General features: G+C 44.0%; 1 protein-coding gene across 1 annotated transcript in view; it reads left to right on the top strand.

The window, feature by feature from the left end:
• LOC138452651 (amine sulfotransferase-like) overlaps positions 1–22,805 on the top strand; it is a 401,286-nt gene that overhangs the window by 73,036 nt on the left and 305,445 nt on the right. Inside the window, exon 3 of the mRNA XM_069605019.1 lies at positions 10,120–10,328. Within this exon, the coding sequence (XP_069461120.1) occupies positions 10,120–10,328 (209 nt within the window). The remainder of the gene's footprint in view (positions 1–10,119; positions 10,329–22,805) is intronic.

Genomic DNA, 22,805 nt, shown 5'->3' on the forward strand with positions numbered 1-22,805 from the left:
TTTTGTTAACGAGCTATTTGAACGGATAGGGCTTCTATTGAACATTAAACATTAAACACAAGTTTTTTTCTGCTTATCACCCGCAAGGAAACGGCATATGTGAGAGACTCAACGGCCTCCTTAAAGAAAGGATTGCCAAGATTAAAATTACTTTGAAGAGGGGATGGCTATACTGCCTACCCCTAGGTTTATATGCCCTTCAGAATCAGCTGGATCAGACCACCACCTCACCCCACATGAACTAGTGACAGGGAGGCGTGTGAGAATGCCCCTCACTCCTCCATCTAGAAGTAAAAGTGATGCCCATAATATAGCTAAAACCTTAGGTGATGAAATGCATGATTATTTGACATGTATGACCTCTAGCATCTCTCTCATTTCAGATCAAGTCAAGCACAAGGGGGTTGGTCTCAGAACACAGAAGAAGACAATTCAACAACCAAGCCAAATCAATTATTATCGGCACCAAAGCTATATGTTGGAGACCTAGTTCTCATTAAAAACTTTACTAGAATGTGCCATGAGTCATGTTTTAATTGTCCCTTTTGCATTGAGAATATAACCCCTTCAGCTGTGAAAGTCCAAGGAAGACAAGCTTGGCTTCACTTAGGCGATGTAAAAGCCTATTAAGGTGAGATGCCGATCCAGAAGCAAGACAAGAAGAAGAATTTCAGCATGTGCAGACTCGATCGATGACGAAGAAGAAGGACGACAAAGCAACAACCAGCTGATGATACAGATTTATCTTGAACTAAAATTCAGTGGACACATCCTATAGATATTTTAGCAGGAGTGCAAAGACTTGATGAGAATTTTAGGAATTTTGAAAATGAACTTTAGAAATATACATTGAAGTATCAAAGTTATGCTTAAACGTCAGTTCTTGATCAGAAATTGGAAACGAGATCAGTATCCAGATTCATTTTGTGGTGAATACCTGTTCTAAGCAGTTAAACATACAGTACTTACTGACAGCGATATTCATCGGCTTGTGCTTGCTGTTTTTGTATTTATACTTCAAGCTTATCCTGCTCTTGTCAGAAGAGACGTTGCACTTTTTTACAGGATCCTAAAAATGGCTGAGTGATAAGAAGGCTCCTCACTGCGATAATTGAGCACATTTTACAATTGCAAGTATAAAGAAATTTGATAATTTTGAACAAGTGCAACAAGTACCAGGATGGAGCGAGAAATGGACGCCTATATTTTTGTGCATAGTATATGCCTGTATGATTACTCTTTTTGTTTTTCTGTTCCTCATGTTTCATAGTCTCTACCATGATAGTACTTCCAATGAGGTAGAGGCCACTATGCTTCTCCCTACTATGAATACTACTTTTGATTTACTGCATGATTATTACACTGCTTTTGGGAGACACAAGAGAGATGCAGAGGATGATAATGAGGGGATTAATACTTATCTAAATACTTATCTACACAATGCAGCACACTTTGGTAATAACATGTGGTATCAGTACATGAGAAAAGTAGGGAAGAGACCATCTAAGGAGAGTTGCTATGTCTGCGCTCTCATACCAAATGCCATGAATACAGTGCAAATTTTAATCTCCAGGAAAGTCCCAGAACATGATGCCAGGTGCCTCATTCATCTTGCAGCATGCACGACAAGAGGACAATTTCAGGGAGGTTGGGCCACTTTACGATGGAGATTGAAAGGGTCATTTCATACCAGGACGACTATATCAAAACCACACAGATGGAAAAGGAGCCTGGGTAGAAGAGCAAGATGCTTGTGTATCCTGCAGCCGGACAGGAAGAGGTAGTCATTGAGGACATGAAGAGAATGGATTGCCCCGATGTGACAAAAATAGCTGGATTGCCTGGATGTTGGGAATGCTTACCTGCTGGTATTCAACCTTCGTCTCCTTTTTCCTTTTCACGGAAGAAACCGAGGAGTGTTCAGGAAACTTAACGTGTCCGGTTGTCGGATTCGAGGCATCCGACTGTTTCTCTGCCTCGTAGGGTTTTCCTCACTGCACGTACCAGTTTCCTGGAATGTAGCCGGTTGCCATGGAAACTTCTACGGTGTTCGGGGTTTCCGGGTCATGTGACACGTTCTACCAGGTCACGTGTTAGCAGCCTCATAAGCCGCCGAGTTACAGAGTTCGGCGCTTCTAATTAAGCGTTCTTACAGTTTCGGAATGTATCTTTGTACTGCTATTGACGACGGATAAGTTTAACCTACGACTGCCTTTAGTGTCTAGCCCTTGTCTGTCCTTGTTTCTTCCAAGCCAGTTGCCGAACCTTTACTGCTACATTTTCCCGGATTGCTTTTTGCCTCTCAAACTGTTGATTTTGCTTGCAAGTTGCCAGACCTTGTTTGATTCATTGGATTGCTCTCGTTTTGCCCTTGCCCTGCATCTGTGCCTGCGGATTATTCCACTCTTCTGAACGGAGTCCCTGTCTCCAAGACTCCTGCCCACTTTTGTCCTCCTGAACTCCGGTGATTGGATTGTTGAAGGATCTTGCACGTTTCTCCCTGGGACCAGAACTATTTGGACCGTGCTGTGTTTCAATCCAAGTCATCTGCCCCCACTGATACGGCGTCTTCGTGCCATCGGGTCCGGTGGCGCATCTGGGACTATAGACTCGCCACTCTAGGGTAGGAGGCATCCTCGTGCTGTCAGGTCCGGTGGTGCATCTGAAACTATAGACTCACCACTTTAGGGGTGGCATCCTGGTGCCGTTGGGATAGGGCCTTATTTTCCTCCCATTCATCTGGTCAAGATATTTCTACGCATTTTCACCCTGGTAAGCCTGCTTATATCTATTCACCTTTCTTATTGTTTTCTTTTCTGGTCACTTTTGGTCACTTGTTACTTGTTATATTACAGTCATAACATCCGACTGAACCTTCAGTGTTGCGTTTGCTCACCTGTGGATTCCAGTTTCACACAGGTTAGTTTGGTGTCTGCTTCTAGTTTCATGTTCCATGGTTAGCCTTCACTTGTACAGTGATTGTGTATATCCTTCTGCAGGTTTTACTTACCTTTGGTATCTGCCTCGGAGTATTCCTGCACGCCCTGTCCACGCCAACTCGAGACTGGGGTCCATCTTCAAAACAATCTTCTACTTAATAACCTTCCTAGAGTGTTCTGGTTTATTAGTCATTCAGGAAGGGTATTATCTTGAAGACTCTACGGCTACACTACGGGGTCAAGAGCCATAGAAGTCTGACACTTAGGGGGTCATTACGAGGTTGGAGGTAAGTAACAGTCCTTACCGGCATGGAGCAAATACTGTGTCTGTGTAGTAAAGAGCCCGCTAATAGAGGGTTATTACAAGTTTGCGTGCACAAGCTTTGCGCCATGCCGATAATGACATTACTGGCATGCCGCTAAAGTCCAAAAAAAGGCCCTTAGCGGCATCATGGAAAGCGCAGACAGCACTAATAGCATCAATGGATACGGCATTAGCAGGCACCGCTATCAGTGGTGACTGCTAATAGCGGTGACCGCTGATAGTGGTGCCCGTAAATAAGCGAAACCGGAAGTAGCGTCATCACACAGGAAATGGAAAGAGCACGGCGGCCATCTTGAAAAACACAATCCATTGCCATCCTCACCACACAGGATCTGGATCTTCTTTCTGACTACGGAAATCAACCCACAGCACCAGCATCATGCCCAAGGCAGTAAAGAAAGGCTCTTCCCGCCAGCGCAAAGAGCGCTTCAATCTGGATGAACTCACCATTCTGGGCGAGACACTTGCAGACAATGCAGAGGTTGTTTTTGCAAACAGCCTCAAGAGGGAAGTACAAATAAAAAAGAAAGAGATCTGGCAACTTGTTGCCCGGAAAGTCAGCGCCGTAGGCAACACCCCCGCACCATTAAGGATGTCCGCAAGCGCTGGGACGACCTGCGCCTCAGAGTGAGGAACATTCTGTCCGCAAACCGGAGCCAGGCCATGGCTACTGGCGGTGGCCCTAGCTCACCCATAAAGCTAAGCCGGTGGGAGGAGATCTGCGCCAGCACAATTAGAATGGAGGCCATAGAGGTGTGGGGGAGATGGAGCATGGCATCACCTCATCGGCAGAAAGAGGTGAGTGGCCTAAGAAAACACTGTAATGCTAAGTATGATGATAGTCCACCAATTTGTCTGTCCAAAGAGGCAATGCATGGCCCAACACATACACATTGAGACATCCCTGCCTAGATGCCGTCCGCAGCACAGACACATGCATAATACATGCAGCATGGCAATGCCCTACCTGACACATACCACACAAATATGAAAATGGCATAAGTCACACTGCAGTCAGCCCACAACAGAAATGCATGTCACATAGCATACGCCCGCCCCAACATGAGTGTCCCAGACGGATGCCTGCATGCTCCACCTATATAGCAAGCAACGTGATCATCAAAACTCCACTGCCTAATCCCCTCTAATGTGTAGAAGAGCAATAATACTAATGTATGCATGATGCTTGTCAAACCATCACTCATGCCGTCCCTCTCTTGGTCCCCCACAGGCTCAGATCCTGACAGCGAGGCCCAGGACTCATCCCCACAGGCGACTACACCCCGAAAGAGGGCCAGGGATGAAGGCAACAGGCCTTCCACTTCGAAAGGCCCAGACAAGCCACGACAGGCACTTAAGTCAAAAACAGCTCAGGATGCTACAGTACTGGTGCTGCTAAGGACCATTACCACAGTCCCCACAACACCTGTGACATGTGCAAAGAAGACAGTGGGCGATGGGGCACAATCAGCAGAGAGCAGCTCTGTTGGGGAGGCGGCAGCTACGGCACCCTGGACCTTCCTGCAATACCCAGTCCCGCCCGATCCCCCCAGCTCAAAGCTGTCTACTCCTACCACAACACCACACAGGAGCAGTCTGGAGGGGAGGCCGTACAAGGGAGCATGAGTCCAACAGAGGACCCACATGGATTTGGGGAAGTCACACATGCACCCTCCACCTCCACTGGTGTACAGGCGGGGGTGCAGTAGATAGGACACGCAGCACAGAGCCAGGAGGAGCTCACAGCCCTAGTGAGGCAGTTTGTCGCAGACAGTGCCCAGGCAAGGCAGGAGGGGCGCGACAACACTGCTTCCCTGAGGCAGGCCATTGACACAAGCACCACAAGAATCTCTGTGGAGGTGTCTGCACTGAGGCAGGTCCTCACCCGCATTGTGGATTGCATGGAGGCTGAGCGTCCGGCCCCCAGACTGGAGCAAGTGGCCACCCCTTCTTCATCAAGCTCCACCCAAACCAGCCCCCTATGCAGGTCATTGCGCACCTTGCACCGATCAGACATGGCGCCACCAGGTTCAGGAAGTGGAAGGATGTAGAAGGGGCAGCCTGATGAAGACAATGGACGCAGACATATGAAGCATTTGCTTGGACACCATGTGTGGGGGAGTTGTGGGGGGAGGGGTAGAGGGTGTGTGGGGGAGTTGTGGGGGGCGGGGGAGAGGGTGTGTGGGGGAATTGTGGGGGGAGGGTCACTGGGAGGGGGGAGAGGGTGTCTGGGGTGTTGTGGGGGACGGGCAGGGGGGAGAGGGTGTGTGGGGGAGTTGTGGGGGGAGGGGAGGGGGGAGAGGGTGTGTGGGGGAGTTGTGTTGGGGAGGGGGAGGGGGGAGAGGGTGTGTGAGGTGGAGGGTTTGAGCACTTAATTCTATTGGACATTTTAATACACCCGTTGTGTAAAAAAAATCTTGAGTGGACAATCCTTGTTGCATATGTGTCATTTATTGATATACAGTGCATAGTATACATGTACTCCCACACCCAGTGCCCTCTATCCCACTTTCATGTCACCCTCTGCACCCATGTGTGTTAGAAATATTGTGCAATCACTGACTGACGCACAGCACGTCCCTCCTGTTCATCGGCACCGCGATGATGTGCGCCCACATCTTCATCATCACCAGGTGGTTGCAGTTCAATGTCAGAGGGCAGGGCCACGTTCCGTCGGATACAAATGTGGTGCAGCATGACACATGCTATGATGATATTGGCCACCTTCTCATGCCTCATTGTGGGATGTAGAGGAGTGCCCCACCTGACCGGAGCAAGAACGATGGATGTTTGAAGTCATGGGCCAAACATGCCAAACTGTGTAGGGCAACTAACTAACATGTTTTCGTCAAATATTTCTAACTGATCTTGAAACCATTGCAGCCATTTTAAGAGTTATTATATGTTTATTTAACTGAATAGAAGGCCATTCGAAAAACTCTACATGACATTATACAAATGTGTATATACCATGTATTCCACAAGAATTACATTATAGAAGTACTGACATATAATGAACAGTCCCAACTGTGCACTTTTCAAAGAGGATTAAAGGGTGATTCTTCACATTACACAATGTATTTGATCAGTAAAACATTCCAGTACACATCCTTATGTAATTTTCTTTCAATGTTTGATTCTGCCGCCTGATATTATTTCCCCCTTTATGGGGTTTATTCCAAAATGCCTGAAAATGTCAACTAGATGGCATGGCTGAGCTTGCTAAACATCAATTTCTGAATTCAAGTGAAAATTAAAAGCAGGGTCAGCGCTGACATCAAGTGAACATTTTTAGACATGTATGCACTGATTATTATCTAACATTCCCGAGACTACAGGGCTGACAATGTTCAGTTAGTGACTTGTCACAGAAGATCTGAATGGACTACTTGATCAAGTGGTGCCATGTATTCCAAAGATCCACCATCAAACTCTAGCCCAAAAACAAGTTATTTTTGGGAAATGAGCTAAGGAAAAGTCACTTTTATTCCCATATTGGAAGGCTTTTAGCAAAATTTGATTGTACAGTTCAGTTAGAATAGTAGAGTTATGTCTGTGATTTTGAATCCTTAATTCCAATGAAAGTAAATACCCAGCTCTTTTGCATGGTTCCAGGATCTTTTTAACCATCCAATTAGTAAATATGTAAACGCTATATATTTACCAAGGGCTCCATTACAATCTGTATGATGACAATATAACTTCCACACAAGTATTTCTTTAAAAGGTTGTGCAGGTCTTTGTCCTTGTGTGGCGTTGACATTGTATATACAAATAAGCCTGCATATGTCCCTCATACAACCTCCCCTTCCTTTCTTGAACATCATGATTCATAACATCTTTGGGTAGTTTATGTTTTAGGGTTCACTGCAACATTAATTCAGGCTCCTATCTTGCCCCATGCCAGGTAACTGCAGCAAATCAAGTCCTTATTTGACTCCTTGCATTGTTGTATGTGTAATTTTCCTTTTTTGTTATAAATTCATAACTACAAGTCCAAATATGCAAAGAGATAGCACAGACTGAATCAGCATAATCTGTGATGTTTTCTCTTCAGAAAATGATGCATAGCATACACACAGCAACACAAAATGTATTTTTGCCTACATTGGAAGAACACAGTTGTCAGTAATTTGTTTTGAGGGAAACAATAGGTAAGCACCAACAAATTGAAAACCCTGGAAAAACATTCCCAGAATCGGAACAATATAAACACTGAAAAGAGGAAACCCTAAGTATAATCATAGTCACAACTAAAAAGAATAACTGGACAAGGTGTTGTGGGGTATTTTACTGGTGAAATAAGTAATTAAGTGTGAAGGAATGACGTCCGGCCAATAGTCTTTAACAAGTACACACATGGGAGTTTCTATTATATACGGGCACATCTATAATTTGATTCAAAATGAACATATTGCATATAAACATGTGTATAATGTGATGTAAACTGTTTCTAATGGTTTTGCATTATGTTGAATAAACATTGATTTACAAATTCTTACAAGAGCTATGATTTTTAAGATTAGCTGTTAATATTTGTTGGAAAACATGTTACATACGTGTTTTGCCCTTACCAGGTAGGACAGTTAAATTGATTGTGCATACAGTTGGTGCCTTCACTATAGCAGGAGTTTTTTTTTTACCTTTCTGTGGGGAATATATTGAGTATGTGCACTAACCCAAGTTAAAAAGCATCTTGATACATTTGAGTGCGAAAACGTTTAAGAAGTTCCTTCAATGTGCTAAGCACTCCTTGCAGAGATCAGTGTTCATGTTCCCAAGCAAAGTTACAAGTTCTTTCAAGACTTACTCAGGCTTCTCTCTGAGGTTGATACAGATGGATGTGTATGTATACTTTGGTGACTGTAAAACCTACTGTCCTCCAAAGCAAAGTACCTGCAGCATCAGTATTGTGCAGGTCTAGAGCTCTGTTTTTCCAAATGAAGGTTATAAAAACTGGACAGCCACCTCCAATGAAGATCAGAAAGTCATAGCTAGGGGCGAGGAATAGGTAGCCAAATTTGGAACTATGGAATTCAAGTGCTGAGGCTGACATCCCGGCTTTGTCCGTACGATTCAGTGATCCTTCCCTAATCATCTAATCTAACTGTATAGCACTGTGCTGTGTTCTGTGAAAAGGTTTGCTTTCTCTCATTCAAGTGTCATTGTTTGAATCCACTGCCTACTGTTTCTTTTCATGAATACCATTTGAGTGGAATGGGTCCTATAGAGAAAATAGCCAACCACATGTCTCAGGCTTCCCAAAATAGCCAACCACATGTCCAGTTTTGCTTCTTGGATTAATTTCAAATGTTCTTCTGTACAGCATGAATACAAATCTGTGAGTTGTTTGAGTGTATTTAACGCTTTAAAGCACAGCTGTAACAACAAAATGAAATTATTTACGCTCATTCAAGCTAATGCTGTGGTACTTGTAGACTTCGCTTGAAGATGAAGAAAATGAAGCTAGAATAATTCTTCTTTTGCATAGCATGTTTCTATGAACTTTTTTTTAGTATTGATGTGATGGGCTATTATGTTATGTGTGTAGATACCACAATAGTGACGATAACTGGGAAACAAAATGATCAAGGGCAGATATTGCAGACTGGCCTCAAATCCAACTTTACATTTGAACCAAAGTGGGTGATCCTTGGCAACTCACTTAATCTCATAGTGCCTAACCTGAAACAATTGCTGGTCCTTTAGTATTTCAAAACTGTAAGCCCTTAAGAGTGATTTCGTTCTCAGGGTTCGCTCTTCAGAAAAGCCTCACTTAATTAGCTATATTGTTGCTTTTGCTTCATAATGAAAAATAGAGACCGTTGATATATTGCACACCACAAAGTCATGTGCTCACTAATGACAACACCACTTTAAAACCATAATGTTCTTCATCTATGTACAGAGGCGTGCAACTTTCTGGCAACTTCTCATCGGTATCTGTGATTTATGCTTTGGTATGTGTACTTTTCTCGTTACTTTGAATCGTCTTTTTTATGTATGCTTGAGCCCGTTTACATTCTGTGCGGCTGATAATCTGAGTTCTGGATCTATGAAGGAATATGTGTAACTTTTTGAAATAGTTACTGATATATATATATATATATATATATATATATATATATATATATACATATATGCACCTCCATAACAGCCCATATAGCTTCCTTGTAGCTGCTACTTATAACATGTGCCCTTCACCTATGCCAGAATACAAGTTCCCTTGTCCTGAACTGCAGATGTTTCCCTTGAAATGCTACTTGATTATGGTTCTGATTTCTGCTAGGATGAAGAGGGTAAGGGGCTTGAAGGGAGAAGCCATGCTTATTCTGATCATTGACAGGGCAGCATATCAAGATAGGGGTTTTGATTGCCACCTTATGCCACACCATGCCTTAAAATAACCCTCCTTGTGTTCAAGGGTGAGCACTTGTATCGCACACGCTCAGAGTTCATACTGGAAGGGGTGAAAAGGGATTCCAGCGACACTTTGTAGACTTCTATAGGGAAGGAAGGTTAATTGAGACACTTGCCTCGACTGCCTTCCAGTGCACTCTTGGTCAGTGTTGGTCACACGGACAATAATATCAAAGGCGCAGTAGCTGCAACACGTTTATCACCTGGCATATGTACCCAGGCACTGAAAAACGTGCTCCCCCCCCCACTCCAGCAATGATGAGCGTATCCCTGGGCTGCTCCAGTTGCAAGCTGGGGCCTTCACTAACCTTTCCTGTCCCCTGGAGTTCTTCTTCAAAGGAGTTTGCAAATCTACACAGACAACCTAACTCAAGTTCCTCTGAATACTGTCATGACAATGTAAGATATGTGAACCACGTTATTTACATTTTACAGGGACTGTGTGGACCCAGCATATTTTAAGCTTAATTTATCATGAAGAGCACCGCAACAACACAGGACATATTCCAACAGTAGATCGTGTTCCATGGCTCGAATATAACTGGACAAATGTGGATTATGAGCAGCGACCTTCGCCTCGCCTTTTTTCATCACACTTGCCACATTACCTAGCTCCAAAAAGAATGAAAAACAAAAAGGCAAAGGTAGGAACTATTGCTTTTCCCCAATTCTTTTTGAGTTCACTGTTTGGAATTATTTGGCAGAACCTAATGGGCCGTCCCACAAAGTCACTTACACCCACCTAAAGTATATATTTTACACTGGAGTAAAATGTGCCCAATACAGAACAGAATAAAAGAAGCGCAAACTACCTAACATTGAATGGACCTTTGTAAATCACCCCTATGGAGCTCTGTCTCAGTTGGGCATTACGGCCTTTGGGAGCAAGGTGGCCTTCTGTAAATTGCTTAGCACTGTCATACTTGCTTGAGTATTCATATTAGCGTTTCCTCTGTCAGCTTGTATGCCACGCACACATGATGGGTGATCTAGCTTCATAAAACAAATGTTGTATTGTTCTTCAATCAAGTTTAAACAAAGAGGTAACTTCTACCCATGAAAAAAGTCAAACACCTCAGGGAAGAACATATGTATCAAACAAAGAAAAGTTAATAGATGCTGTTAGGAGGATGAGGTGCCCGATTATTAGTTAATTTAATTCAGATGAAATATTTTACAGCAGTTGTTATGGTACTTTATGGGTATTTGTATAGGTCTAAAATTATAGAGGTGGCATTACAGTACACGTATGCATGTGCAAACACTGCTTACCTATGCGCAATCACATTAGTGACAACACAAATAGACTGCTCTATTTTTTCGGGCGCTTATATGATCTGAAAGGAGCTAATTAGCTAAGAGCATTAGCGTCATCACTATTGTGCTTCTAGGGAATGGCACATCGGCCCTTATCGTGCACATATCTTTTCTTTATTAATACCAAATAGCAAGAAGAAAGACAAACACACAACTTTCCATAATTCACTCATTGTGCCCTACCCCTTTAGTCTTCCAATGAGATCTGTCTATATAATCCTCTTTGGACCCATCCTCTTCCTATTTTCTTGCTGCTCCTGCCACTAAAGATAAGTATCCAAATGTAACCAGTGCTTTCTTTCTTACCTTTGGGTGATAGTTTGTTTCTGGGGGAACGACGATTGGTCGTTCGTCTTTATTTATAAGTTGCATGGTGGCACTATGGTGCAGGTGACTTTGGAGGCTCTGGGGCTCTTCCAATTCCCACACATCTGGCTTGTCGTGCATTTCCTTGCAGCCCACTACAAGCTTAACAAATAAAGGCCCCCGTAGGCACTTTCTTCTCCCTCCACATTGCCGAGTTTGCACAGGTGGGGGGGGGGGCACATGGAAAGGAGTTTGTCACTCAGTCTATTGCTGAACACCCAATGCCAATTCGAGTAAAGGACCTGGAATTGGAGCTTTTTCGGCAACAGACATAGAAAGAGAACTGACAGTGTGTTCAGCCCAAATCAGACACATCATTAGTTCCTCTAATCAACACAGAGGGGATCTTTTCTCTGAGTGTGTGAGGAGACAGAATGAAAGAAACACCCGGAGCCAGCTTTCAGGGCAACTATTCCATAATCTATTGGGCTGACAACTGCCATGCACGGTAAAACACCTTGCGCATGAATGAGTGATGTGCGTTCCTATTGAGTGAAGCCCATGTGACGAGACAGCTCTCCTCTAAAGTTAACTGTGTCCTTGCCAAGACACAACATCTCCCCTGGGGCAGAAATGTAACACTCACGTTACTTGTCCCTCAGATTTCTTCAATGAGGCTGGCCTTTGGATGAATCTTGTTGACCTTGTAGATGCTTCCCTTGGTTCTTCTTCAGTTCAGACCTCGTGATTACTCACTTGCTCTGCTTCACCGCTCTCCTCATCACTGCTGTATGGGAGGGTCCACCGACAATCAAGGAATGTCAATATTCATATATGGTTAAATAGAAAGACGTTTATTGGTGGAAAGAAGACCCCAACCCAAACCATGCCGAGAGAAAACTTCCAACTGTCATCTCTTGGAACATTGGTGCATGCACGATGGCGCTACTATAGAACACTAAGAATATGTCATTGTGCGCACTCCAAATTAAATGAGAGAATACGACATATGCCCCGCCTTTTACTTGGCAGATGAAACACTAAAACAAGACATTTTATCACACGTGCAGTAATGGAAAATACAAACTACACGTACCTTTCTACGGAAAAAATATATATGCCATTTCATAGTCACAACATTTCCTTGGTACTCTTCTAGCACGACCACATCTGATATGCGCCACCCTCTCATCTGCACCTTCCTCCTCCTCCACCAACCTTTCCAATAACCTTTCTCCTCCATCACCCATCTCCCCATCTTGTTGGTTCTCCTCTAAAGTGGTGTCCTCATTCTTTTCCTGTTCCTGATACCCCTCAGTAGTCGCTCTGGTCCCAGCCGGTTAGCAACTTTCCCCATTTTCAAATGTCAACTTGTCTGCCTCACAGTACAAAACAACCCCTGTCCATACTCCACCGTTTCCCATTACTCGTTACTATGTGCTTTTTGTTCAAACCTTGATTACTCTTAACGGATCAGAGAAACGTGAGCATTCCTTCAGAACTTTGAATGGTTTCTTGATGCGCATTAGATCCCCAACACACACCTGGCCTGTACATTTCAGTCCTTTAGGAATGGAGTTTTCTTCCACAAATAGCCACTGTGGGTATAGATTTTTCTGCCTCACATTTTCTCTAAAGGGGAAACAGTGGTTAGTACACAAGGAGTGTCCCTATGTGCCTCTAACATTTCCAGCACACAGTCTTTCCATTGTAATCTTTTAGCAAATGGCCGTTGAATTCTTTCTTTGATGATGCCATTCACTCTCTCAACTAAACCATTTGCTCTGGGGTTGTATAATGCTATGCAATGATTGTCTATGTGATGACTCTCCAAATAATCACACATTTCGTCAGGCACTAATTGTACCCCATTATCCGATATAATAATCTTGGGGTATCCCTCCCTTGAAAATAAGCTTTCCATGAATTCAATCACTGACTTAGGGAAATTGTAGATACAAATGCAACTTCAAACAATCTTGATGCATAGTCTACAATGACGATAGCAAATCTGTGCTCTGGACCCAACATGCTCTTAGGGCCCATGAAATCAATGCCCACTTTTTCCCATGTAAGTTCAGGAATTTCTACTTGACCTGGCTCTACTTTCTCGGTTTTAAGTAATTTGTCACTGGAAGAACATGAAACACAACACCCTATTTCCTTCTCAACCATTGAGTCCATGTCCGGCCACCAAAACGTTGCTCATAGACTTCTTTTAGTTAAACATGTCCACAAATGTCCAGTGTGTGCCCTTTTGACCAATTCACTGTGAATTATAGAGGAGGAATCAGTCTCTCCCCTCTCGTTAAACCCCACTTTGAACTGCACAACTCCTCTCTTATTTTATAAAAAGGAGAATCCACAACATCACCTTTGCACCACCCACATTCAGTCTTCTTTATGGCTTCTTTCAACGTGTTTTCAGTCTCAATTCCCTTCAACCACGATTCTTTTGGAAATGCCTCCCTTATTATGTCCACAATTTGAGCTATCTATTAATCACCAATGTCATCATTTCCCTTGAACTCTTCATTTGGAGACATAGATAAGTGATCTGCTACAGGATTACACCATCCTGGAATTAATTTAACAACAAAATTGAAACCTCGTAAGGCAGACAACCTCCTTGCAATTCTAGGGGTAGCTAACCCCGAACCTCTGTTAGTGAACAAATGTGCCAGAATTTCTCTGACATTTTCCTTGTAATTGCACCTACTTGCTGATCTTTACCAGGATGCAATTCCGATCCCAATTTTCCTTGGTGTTTCCAACCTAACAAACAGTCTCCTTTGGTAGCTACATAAACTTTTGCATGTATGTGTCTGTCACCATGTGCAATATCACATCACACAAAACCTTTCAAATCTATTTTTCCTCCCCCATATGCTCTGGGTCTGGTGTCTATGTTGTGTATGTTTCTTTTCACCCCATATCTCTCTGTATTTGTCCTCAGATATGATAGTATGTGGTGACCCAGAATCTGCTAATACTCTTGTGACATTTCCGGCCAATACTATGTCAATTTCGGGTGCAGTATATTCTCCGCCATCATCATCTCCCACCTCCTCTATTTCATCATCTCCCACCTCCTCTACTATGTGAACCACCTTATTTGCTCATTCCTGTTTATTTTCCATCACATAATTCACACCAGTTTCCCCTACTATGGTATGCATGTTATGTTTGCAAAACCTGGCAAAGTGTCCTACAACTGCACACTTCCTGCACTTGCCCCTCATTGCCGGGCATTATTTAGGATTCAACCTCTGTTTTTCAAACCCACAACGAGGATAATGCCCCTTTCCCCAACCTTGTTGGGTATTGTAATTGATCCCACCAGATTGATTAGATTTGTTTAAAGCGCAAACATTAGATGTTTCCTCCATAAATTGCCCCTCTACTTCCTCACATTTCACCAACTGAACGTTTTCGTTTCCCATTTTCGCACTCACTTACTTAAGACACTGGCCCTCATTCCGAGGGTTGGTGCTAGTTATGGCGCTATTAGCGCCATGACTAGCACCATTACCGGTACCATGTCCGCCCTCGTTCAATGGGGACTTACCGGTCTAGTCTGACCTTTGCAGGACCGGGAAGTTCCCAATGAAAATACCATTCCCCATTCCCATTTTAGCTCCCATAGGGCTCAATGGGAATCGGGAGGGTGCTAATAACGGTACCGTAAATTACGGTACCGTTATTAGGTCTGAAGTCCCTTTGCGGGTCCCGTCCATAACGCCTGGTAAAAGCAGGCATTAAGGACGAGCCGCAAAGGTACCTCGTAGTAGGGCGCAAAGGGATTACTGACACCAATGTCCTTAACAGTGCCAAGTATCCCTTTGCGCCCTACTCAGAATGAGGCCCACTTACTAGTAAGTGCAATACCCTTTGCAATTACCAACACCTCTTGCAAAGGAGGATTCAGCCACCTCTTCACCGTCTCTCATCTCTGACTGTCTGTCTGCTATCCAGGAGTGGTGTACCGCCAATGACCTCTGCCTTAATGCCAGTAAGATTGTGATTCTCCTAATCGGCACACCCACTCTCTACTTTCCTGTAAGCTCTCTGGCCGGCCTTTCTTGGCCCTCTTCCTGCTCCCACCTGCAAGGCTAAAAACCTGGGGGTCATCTTAGACTCCACACTCTCCTTCTCTCCTCACATCTCTGATGTCTCTAAGAAGTCACACTACCAGCTGCACCTCCTCAGAGGTATTTTTCCTTTCCTCTTCTTCCCCAAGAAGCTCAATGTCTCCAGAGCTCTGGTTCTCTCTAGGCTGGACTATTGCAACAGCCTCTTTCTAAATCTGCCTGCTTCTACTCTACGCCCTCTGCAACTCATCCAGAACAGGACTGCAAGACTTGTCCTTGCCCTCAAGCCCAGGGATCGTATCTCTCCAGGACTGAAATCTCTGCACTGGCTCCCAGTGGCTGCGAGGATTAAGTTCAAAACCCTCGGCATCGTCCACAAGGCCTTCTGGGGCCTGGGGCCTCAATACCTTCAACTCTCTCTTCCTAAATATCTTCCCTCTCGAGCTCTTCGCTCATCCACCTCCAACTCCCTCATGGTCAGTCGCTTCTCTAAGCAACAAGTTGGTGGTAGATCTCTCTCTTCGACTGGGGCCTCCCTCTGGAACAGCCTCCCTGAAACTTGAGGAGAACCATCTTTGGTTCCAGAAGCACCTAAAAACCTTCCTCTTTGCTTCTGCTTTCTCTCCCATGCTGAAGTACTGGCTGATAATGTGACTGCACAGGTTACCTGGCCACCCATCTGATCTCGGGCCCAAGCTCTGCCAGTTGCACGCTTACGCTGCCTCCCCGGCAACCACTGCAACTGGGGACCGTTTTCTGTATCCCTACAGTCCCCAGACCAGCACTTATGTCTGCACTCACCCTGCACTTGCCACCAGCTGCCCGTTCTTTATTTATTTTATGTTATTATTTATTATCCCATGTACTGCACTTTCCTCTCATCCCCCTCACACTTTTCTTTTCCCCCTTCCTTTGCACTTGCATAATCTGAATGACACCTGGCCTAGTAGGATTGTTGTCTGTCTTCCCTCTGTGCCCCCTCCCTTGCCTCGTCACGCTTTGAAACACATGTGTATAGGCGCGTTAGAAATGTCATATCATATCATATCATTCTATGCTTGCGAGAGTCTCTTCTGTATTTTAGAATTTGAAGTGTGCATCATGAGTTGATCTCCAATATATTCATCCTCTGTACAGTAAATTCACACAAGGCTTAAATCAGCTAAAATACCATCTACTGTACCATCTACTGATTCCCCACCACCTTGATCCTGGAGAAAAACATGTATCTCTCAAATGCCACATTAACTTGTTTACCATATTGCGCTTCCAGTTTTCTTATGGCTTTTCCGTACATACCTTGCCCATCTACACCTCACTTTCCCTGCCCATCACTCACTTCCACATGTAGTAATTTTGTAATCACTCTCACAGCTTCAGCGCCAACAAAGCACATGAGAGTTGAACATTTCCTCTCATCCGAAAATCTTTCAAACCCAGATGCAACAAGGTAAAATGTGAACAAATCTTTCCAATCCTCCCAAGGAATATGAGAATCCTTAGGAGTTGCCAAATATTTGGGGGGTGGATCTAAACTCTGCAATCTTACCACCAAGTTGTATATGAAAATAAATAGAACAGTAAATATATATGATGTTTCTCCAACACAAACAAAACCAAAATATAGTCCTCCTCTTGATACAGTGTAGGATCGACCTCCCACCACATTGCACCCAAAAAAACCAAACATATGAAACACCTTCTTCTGAGATTTTCAATATAGAATGCAGGATTCAGCCAGCATATAATGCAGTACAGTTGCTAGTCAGTAGATGATGAGGTTCACCAGGGATATGACCCACAGTACTGATGTCAATCACATACCAATCCTTCTGTTCCCAGCATTCACCAAAATAACAACATGCGTGGCCGGGATAAGTCTTATGTTGCTTCCCTGAGATCACTCCACCACAAACCCTGCTACGCTCCTTGTCTCCTTGGCCAGAATCAGTCTACAATTGTCACTGGTATGTCCTGGTGAGTAATAGCCTTAAATGAGTAACTCTCCTGTGATCCCGAGCTCCGATATGATCTCTGATAGTCACTGGTATGCCCCAGTGACTAATAGCCTCAAATGAGTAACTCTCCTATAATCCCTAGCTCCGATATGAGCTCTGATAGACATGTCCCTCCAGTCAGTGAAAATCTGCCTATTATGGACAGCAGTTCACTACATGTGATGAACACCGCACTCATTCTTAGTGCTCACACATATCCCTCTCTGGGACAAGCCCTGCCGATGACATGGTGTCAGTGCACTGCGTCTTAGATCATGTGGATGTTCCAAGCCCCAGAATGAGCCCTGATAGGGAAACTATCCACCAAACGACTCCGCCCACCTCCAAACTCCACACGAAACATCCCAAGGATATGATCGATAACTCTCCTGACAATATGATGTGTCTAGTACATCATAAAATGAGGTCACTGCGACCCATCCTCACTGTATTCCCTCACAAGTGCTGGGGTCTTCTGCTTCCTTCTACAGCTTCCTCACCAGTGTGAAAACATTTCATCCTTTTTGCTCGTTGCTGGAAAAATGCTGTATGGGAGGGTGCACCGACAGTCAAGGAATGTTAATATTCGAATTTGGTTAAATAGAAAGAAGACCCCAACATGAAACGTGCCGAGGGAAAATGTCCAACTGTCATCTCTTGGAATGATGACGCATCCATAGAACACTAAGAAAGTCATCACGTGCGCACCAAATGAAACGAGAGAATACGACAGTCACTGCTTTCTACTTCTCTTTCTATGTATTCTTTTAAAAGAGTGATGTTTAGAGTGATGATTCGGCTGGGAGATCGTGGCGTCACCATTTTCCCCTTCACATAATGAGCTGGCTTCATTCATAAATGACTCTGTGGCCCAGGTTTAGTACTGTAAAATTGGGAGCAAGTGGGATCAGCCATTACGGAATCACTGATGTCTATGGGCATTCGCTTTGGGGAATCTGTTTCCACAGCTGTGAAAGAAGGGAAGACAGAGCACCTTTTCACTGATGATCGCGCTCCTGAAGATGTGGGGCTTGCCTCTGCACCAACCAAGGCTCTGCAGAAACGCTGCCATACAAAGGCATCAACAGATTCAGACATGGGTTTGTCCAGGCAGTCCAGCATGCCCAGGATAGATGCGCTTTAGGGAGTTCTGTTGGTAGGTGATACTGGTGCACCATATGGGCCACCGGTTGGAGAGGACAACCTCTGTCCATGGAGGGGGGCTAGAGTCACAGCCCAAGGTTCATCACCAGGCAGGGAGGCCTGGATCTCTGTGTGGGAAGATGATGATTCCCCTCCTTTATTTGATATGCCCCTATAATTGAATGGATTTAACTGGGGGTGATCCATATTGGGAGATGCAGACTACATAGGTGTGCCGATGTTCAACCCGGTGTCCAGTCATAATGTCGAACCAATAACGTCGAATTACAAAAATGTCGAATCCAAAAAGTCGAAAACAAAAATGTCGAATTGTTTCGAAAAAAAGCAACCAAAAAAAAAATTTCGACATTTTTGTTTTCGACTTTTTGTTTTCGACTTTTTGACTTTCGACATTATTGGATTCGACTTTTTGACTATACACCGTTCAACCCATTTCAGTTAACTCAGCCTAATTCTTCGGAATTCTAAAGAATGGCACATACTTCTGCATGTGGATACATTTCAATTTTTTTCTGCATACGATGTTGGGAAGTATCTCCAGATAGAAAATAAGAGCATAATGTCCAAAGCCCTCAATGTTTGTCAAACAGCACATGGTGCCAGGCGTAGATCCTAAACTTGCAGTATTTATTTCCTGATTTGGCAAAGATGTATCAAATGGTGCAGACAGGGCCTAGCCTACTAGCCTACTCGTCAGAAGTGACTTTTGAATACCTGTGGTCCAGTTTTGAACATTTTGGATCTGGTCAAAGAGGCTCGGTTCACGGATGAACCTTTCGACCCTGAGGTAATCTTGGGTTGGGTCCAGATACCGTTGTATTTTTTTGGGACACAAATGCCTCAATGATCCAGGAATGGTGTAAGTCATCTTTATGAAGGGTAACCCAAAGCTGTTTGAACTGGCAGATGCACCAGCCCCAGGAGATGCAGAGGATTTATTTTGTGATGGTTCTATCAAGGAGATAAGTACATTTGTATCTATATTTGACAGGGCACAGACATCACTGATTCATATGTTTAGGCCCAGATCTCCAACCAGGCTGGCCATTCCACGGGTCGTGCAGTCAGAGGGGTCACTGAGGACACGGTTTCAGACAGGAGGCAGAACAATTGGCCTTTGCATGTAAGGATGGTGCCCTTTTTCTGGGCACACATTCCAGTGGCGGGGGATACAGTATTTCGTCACAAATTGGGGTTTGGTTTCTACAGATACCTGATTTATAGATAAGGTGGTCAGGGGTTATCACAGAGTTTTTGAAGTCCCTTTCCAGGAAGCTCCAATGGGATTGCTCAGGTTCAACTGCATACAACAACTAGGTGTTACCAAGGAAGTAGCCTTGCTGTTACAAAAGAAGGCCATAGAACCTTGCCATTCACACGCATCCAACTTCTTCAGCAAGATATTTTTAGTATGGAAGAAAGATCGCTCTTTTTGACCAGTGTCCTATCTCCACCACGGAATAGGTTTGTACTGTACCACCATTTCAAGATGGAGATGATTACGTTGTTACTTGATGTGTTGCGGCCAGACAATTTGTTGGTGGAGTTGGATCCCAAAGATGCATAGATCACGATGCTCAAGGCCTCTAAACACAGGCAGCTTCTGTGTTTTCAATGGTAGAGGCAACTTTTTCAATTTTTCCTCATCGTCCATGGTGGTGGTCATTTCAGGTGCTCCCCTGCCTGTCGGAGGAGCATCACCATCAAGGCCCAGACAGCTGTGGCGAAGGCACTGAGCAGAGCGCCGTTCAACCCTGGCTGGAGGCTGCCATCTTCCCCTGCCGGGGATTGAGGTAAGTGTTGTTCCCTCCCACCGCCCCCTCCAATCCAAAGAATCCCCACCCCAGCCCTCCCAAACCCACTTACCTTCTTTTTTGTCAATTTTAGGGGCAGACCCGCTGGGAACACTTCTGTCCCTAGTGTGTCTTCTCCCGATTCAAGACAGGCCATCATGGAAAGGAAGAAGGGACTACACTTAGTCCCTTCTGTCCTTTCCATGGTGGCCATTTTTTGTTGACATTTTTCCTATTTTTTGAATGCCCACCATGGAAAGGGAGAAGGGACTAGAAGTAGTCCCTTCTCCCTTTCCATGGTGGCCATTTTGTTTGTTTACCTTTTTCATTCATTTTCGATGGCCGCCATGGAAAGGGAAAATGGACTTAATTTTCTCTTCCCTGGCGGGCATTTTTGTGACTTTTTTTTGTGGTCGGAAATGCCGGAGTGTTTTGGAACAGAAAAAAAAATGCTCTTAGTACCCCGGTCTTACAGGCCGGGGTACTAATAGCAATAGGCCCCTCAGAGGGGGGCATTACCATTTCAGGTAATGCCTGGGGCCTTCGTTAAGGCCTTTCCTTAGCTCAGGCCTGTAACTTTGGGCCCCGCTGCATTACCTGAAGTGGTATGCCCCGCCTGCTCAGGGCCTATTGCTTAATTCAAATCTCAGAAAAGGGCCCTATAAATTATTAATGTTCCAAGACCAAAACAGGGATGAATAGAGGGGAGGCATAGTCATTTAAACACATGTACACACTGTATCCATTATGCATCATTACTAGAAATTTGGCGGTAAATCCTCCCTAAAATAGAATTACTGTTACCGCCACTTGGTCAGACAGAATTTCCGCCTGAATACAAGTGGTGGTGGCAACGTAATTCCCCATTTATTTTGAGTTCATTGGACCCAATGGGGCTTTTTTTGCACAATTACCGCAGCAGAATTACCGCCACGGTAATTCCACCAATTCTGCCAATTTTTCAGCGTTGGGTGGGAAGATTTATCTCCAGGGTTTTGCTGGAGGAAAATCCTCCACTCAAAACCAAAACTCATAATTTGATGTAGTGCTAAAATTGTCAGTAACTCAGCTACCGCCAATTTTATCATTTACCACCTAACTCATAATGAGGCTGATTGTCTTTCTGTGGTAAGGGTGGATATTTTTGATGCCCAACGAATCCAAGGTTCAAGTTCTAATGACAGATTATATTAAAGTAACCTTTATGAACGAAGACATCAAAAAACAGTCTATTGGCAGAAGATTAATCTAACTCCCCCTACTCCGCCAGGCTTACAGATTGAATTTAGAGTTCGCCCTCGCCTACCCCCCTCTGGAATTGCTTCTACTGATGCAACTGCTTCATATCCCATACCGGAAAATACCAACATTGCAACACCTAGCAGCTGACATCACCATTCTGCTTGCCTAGAGAGTCTAGCATTGAAGATAGTTCTTACTATGGAGGACCTGATGCCTGTTGTCCTGGAACATTGCTGGGACAATAAAACATACCCAAGTCCAAAACTCATACAAAATTATGACATCCTTTGTTTCCAAAAAACGTGGCCCTGCCAAACAATATTGTTGGTGGGCTTTATGAATTTCACAATACCAGCATTACGTTCAAATTCGAAGAAAGGGAGGCCAAGCAAGGATGAAGTATTTGGTATTTGAGGTAATACCAATTTTAATGTTCAAGTTACATCACTGGAGACAGACGGCCCTGACCTCCAAGGTCTATATTTAGACAAGTTAGGAGATACTGCCATTTTATTATTCAAAATCTATAAAAGAACCCATGGGATAAATGTCATGGTCATGCTGGAAAAACTGGATAATTTAATGGAGACATGGTTTAACTGAAATGCAGTAAAACCAATAGTCTTAATTGCTTAATTGTGGGTGACTTAAATGTCTAATGTGAGCCGACGAAAGAAGTCATGGAATTACAGGACGAGGAGGATATTACATGGGAAATCTCTTACAAATAACAATGACGGAGAATGACTTTAACTTATTTTTCTCTTATATATGAGGAGAATAGACCAGCCTACCTGGGGGATATGAGGACATTATAAGTTATCTTGCAGCAAATGAAGATTTCGTTCCACTAGTACTTACTCTTTCTGAGATATATAACACTATTGTTTGTTAGACTAGAAGCAAAGCCCCGGGACCCAATCAAATTCTCGTGGATTTATATCTGAATGAACCACAGATATGGGCCCTTTCTTTGTTATCATTATTTTTTGACATGTCACCATCGCCATAGGATCTACACCTACATCTTGTGAAATAGCTGAGATCATCCTCACTTATGAAAAAAACAGGGGTGTGACTCCCCGGGGAAATCCTGTCTGATTTGCTTTTTGGATGCCAGTAGTGACATTTATGGGCAGATTCTGGAAACAAGACTGGAGAAATGGTTGGCAAATTCAGGAGTATTAAGTGATGAGCTGGTGGTATCAGGA

The sequence above is a fragment of the Ambystoma mexicanum genome, chromosome 4p, assembly GCF_040938575.1.
Source record: "Ambystoma mexicanum isolate Mex_15411 chromosome 4p, UKY_AmexF1_1, whole genome shotgun sequence".
NCBI classification, from domain to species: domain Eukaryota; kingdom Metazoa; phylum Chordata; class Amphibia; order Caudata; family Ambystomatidae; genus Ambystoma; species Ambystoma mexicanum.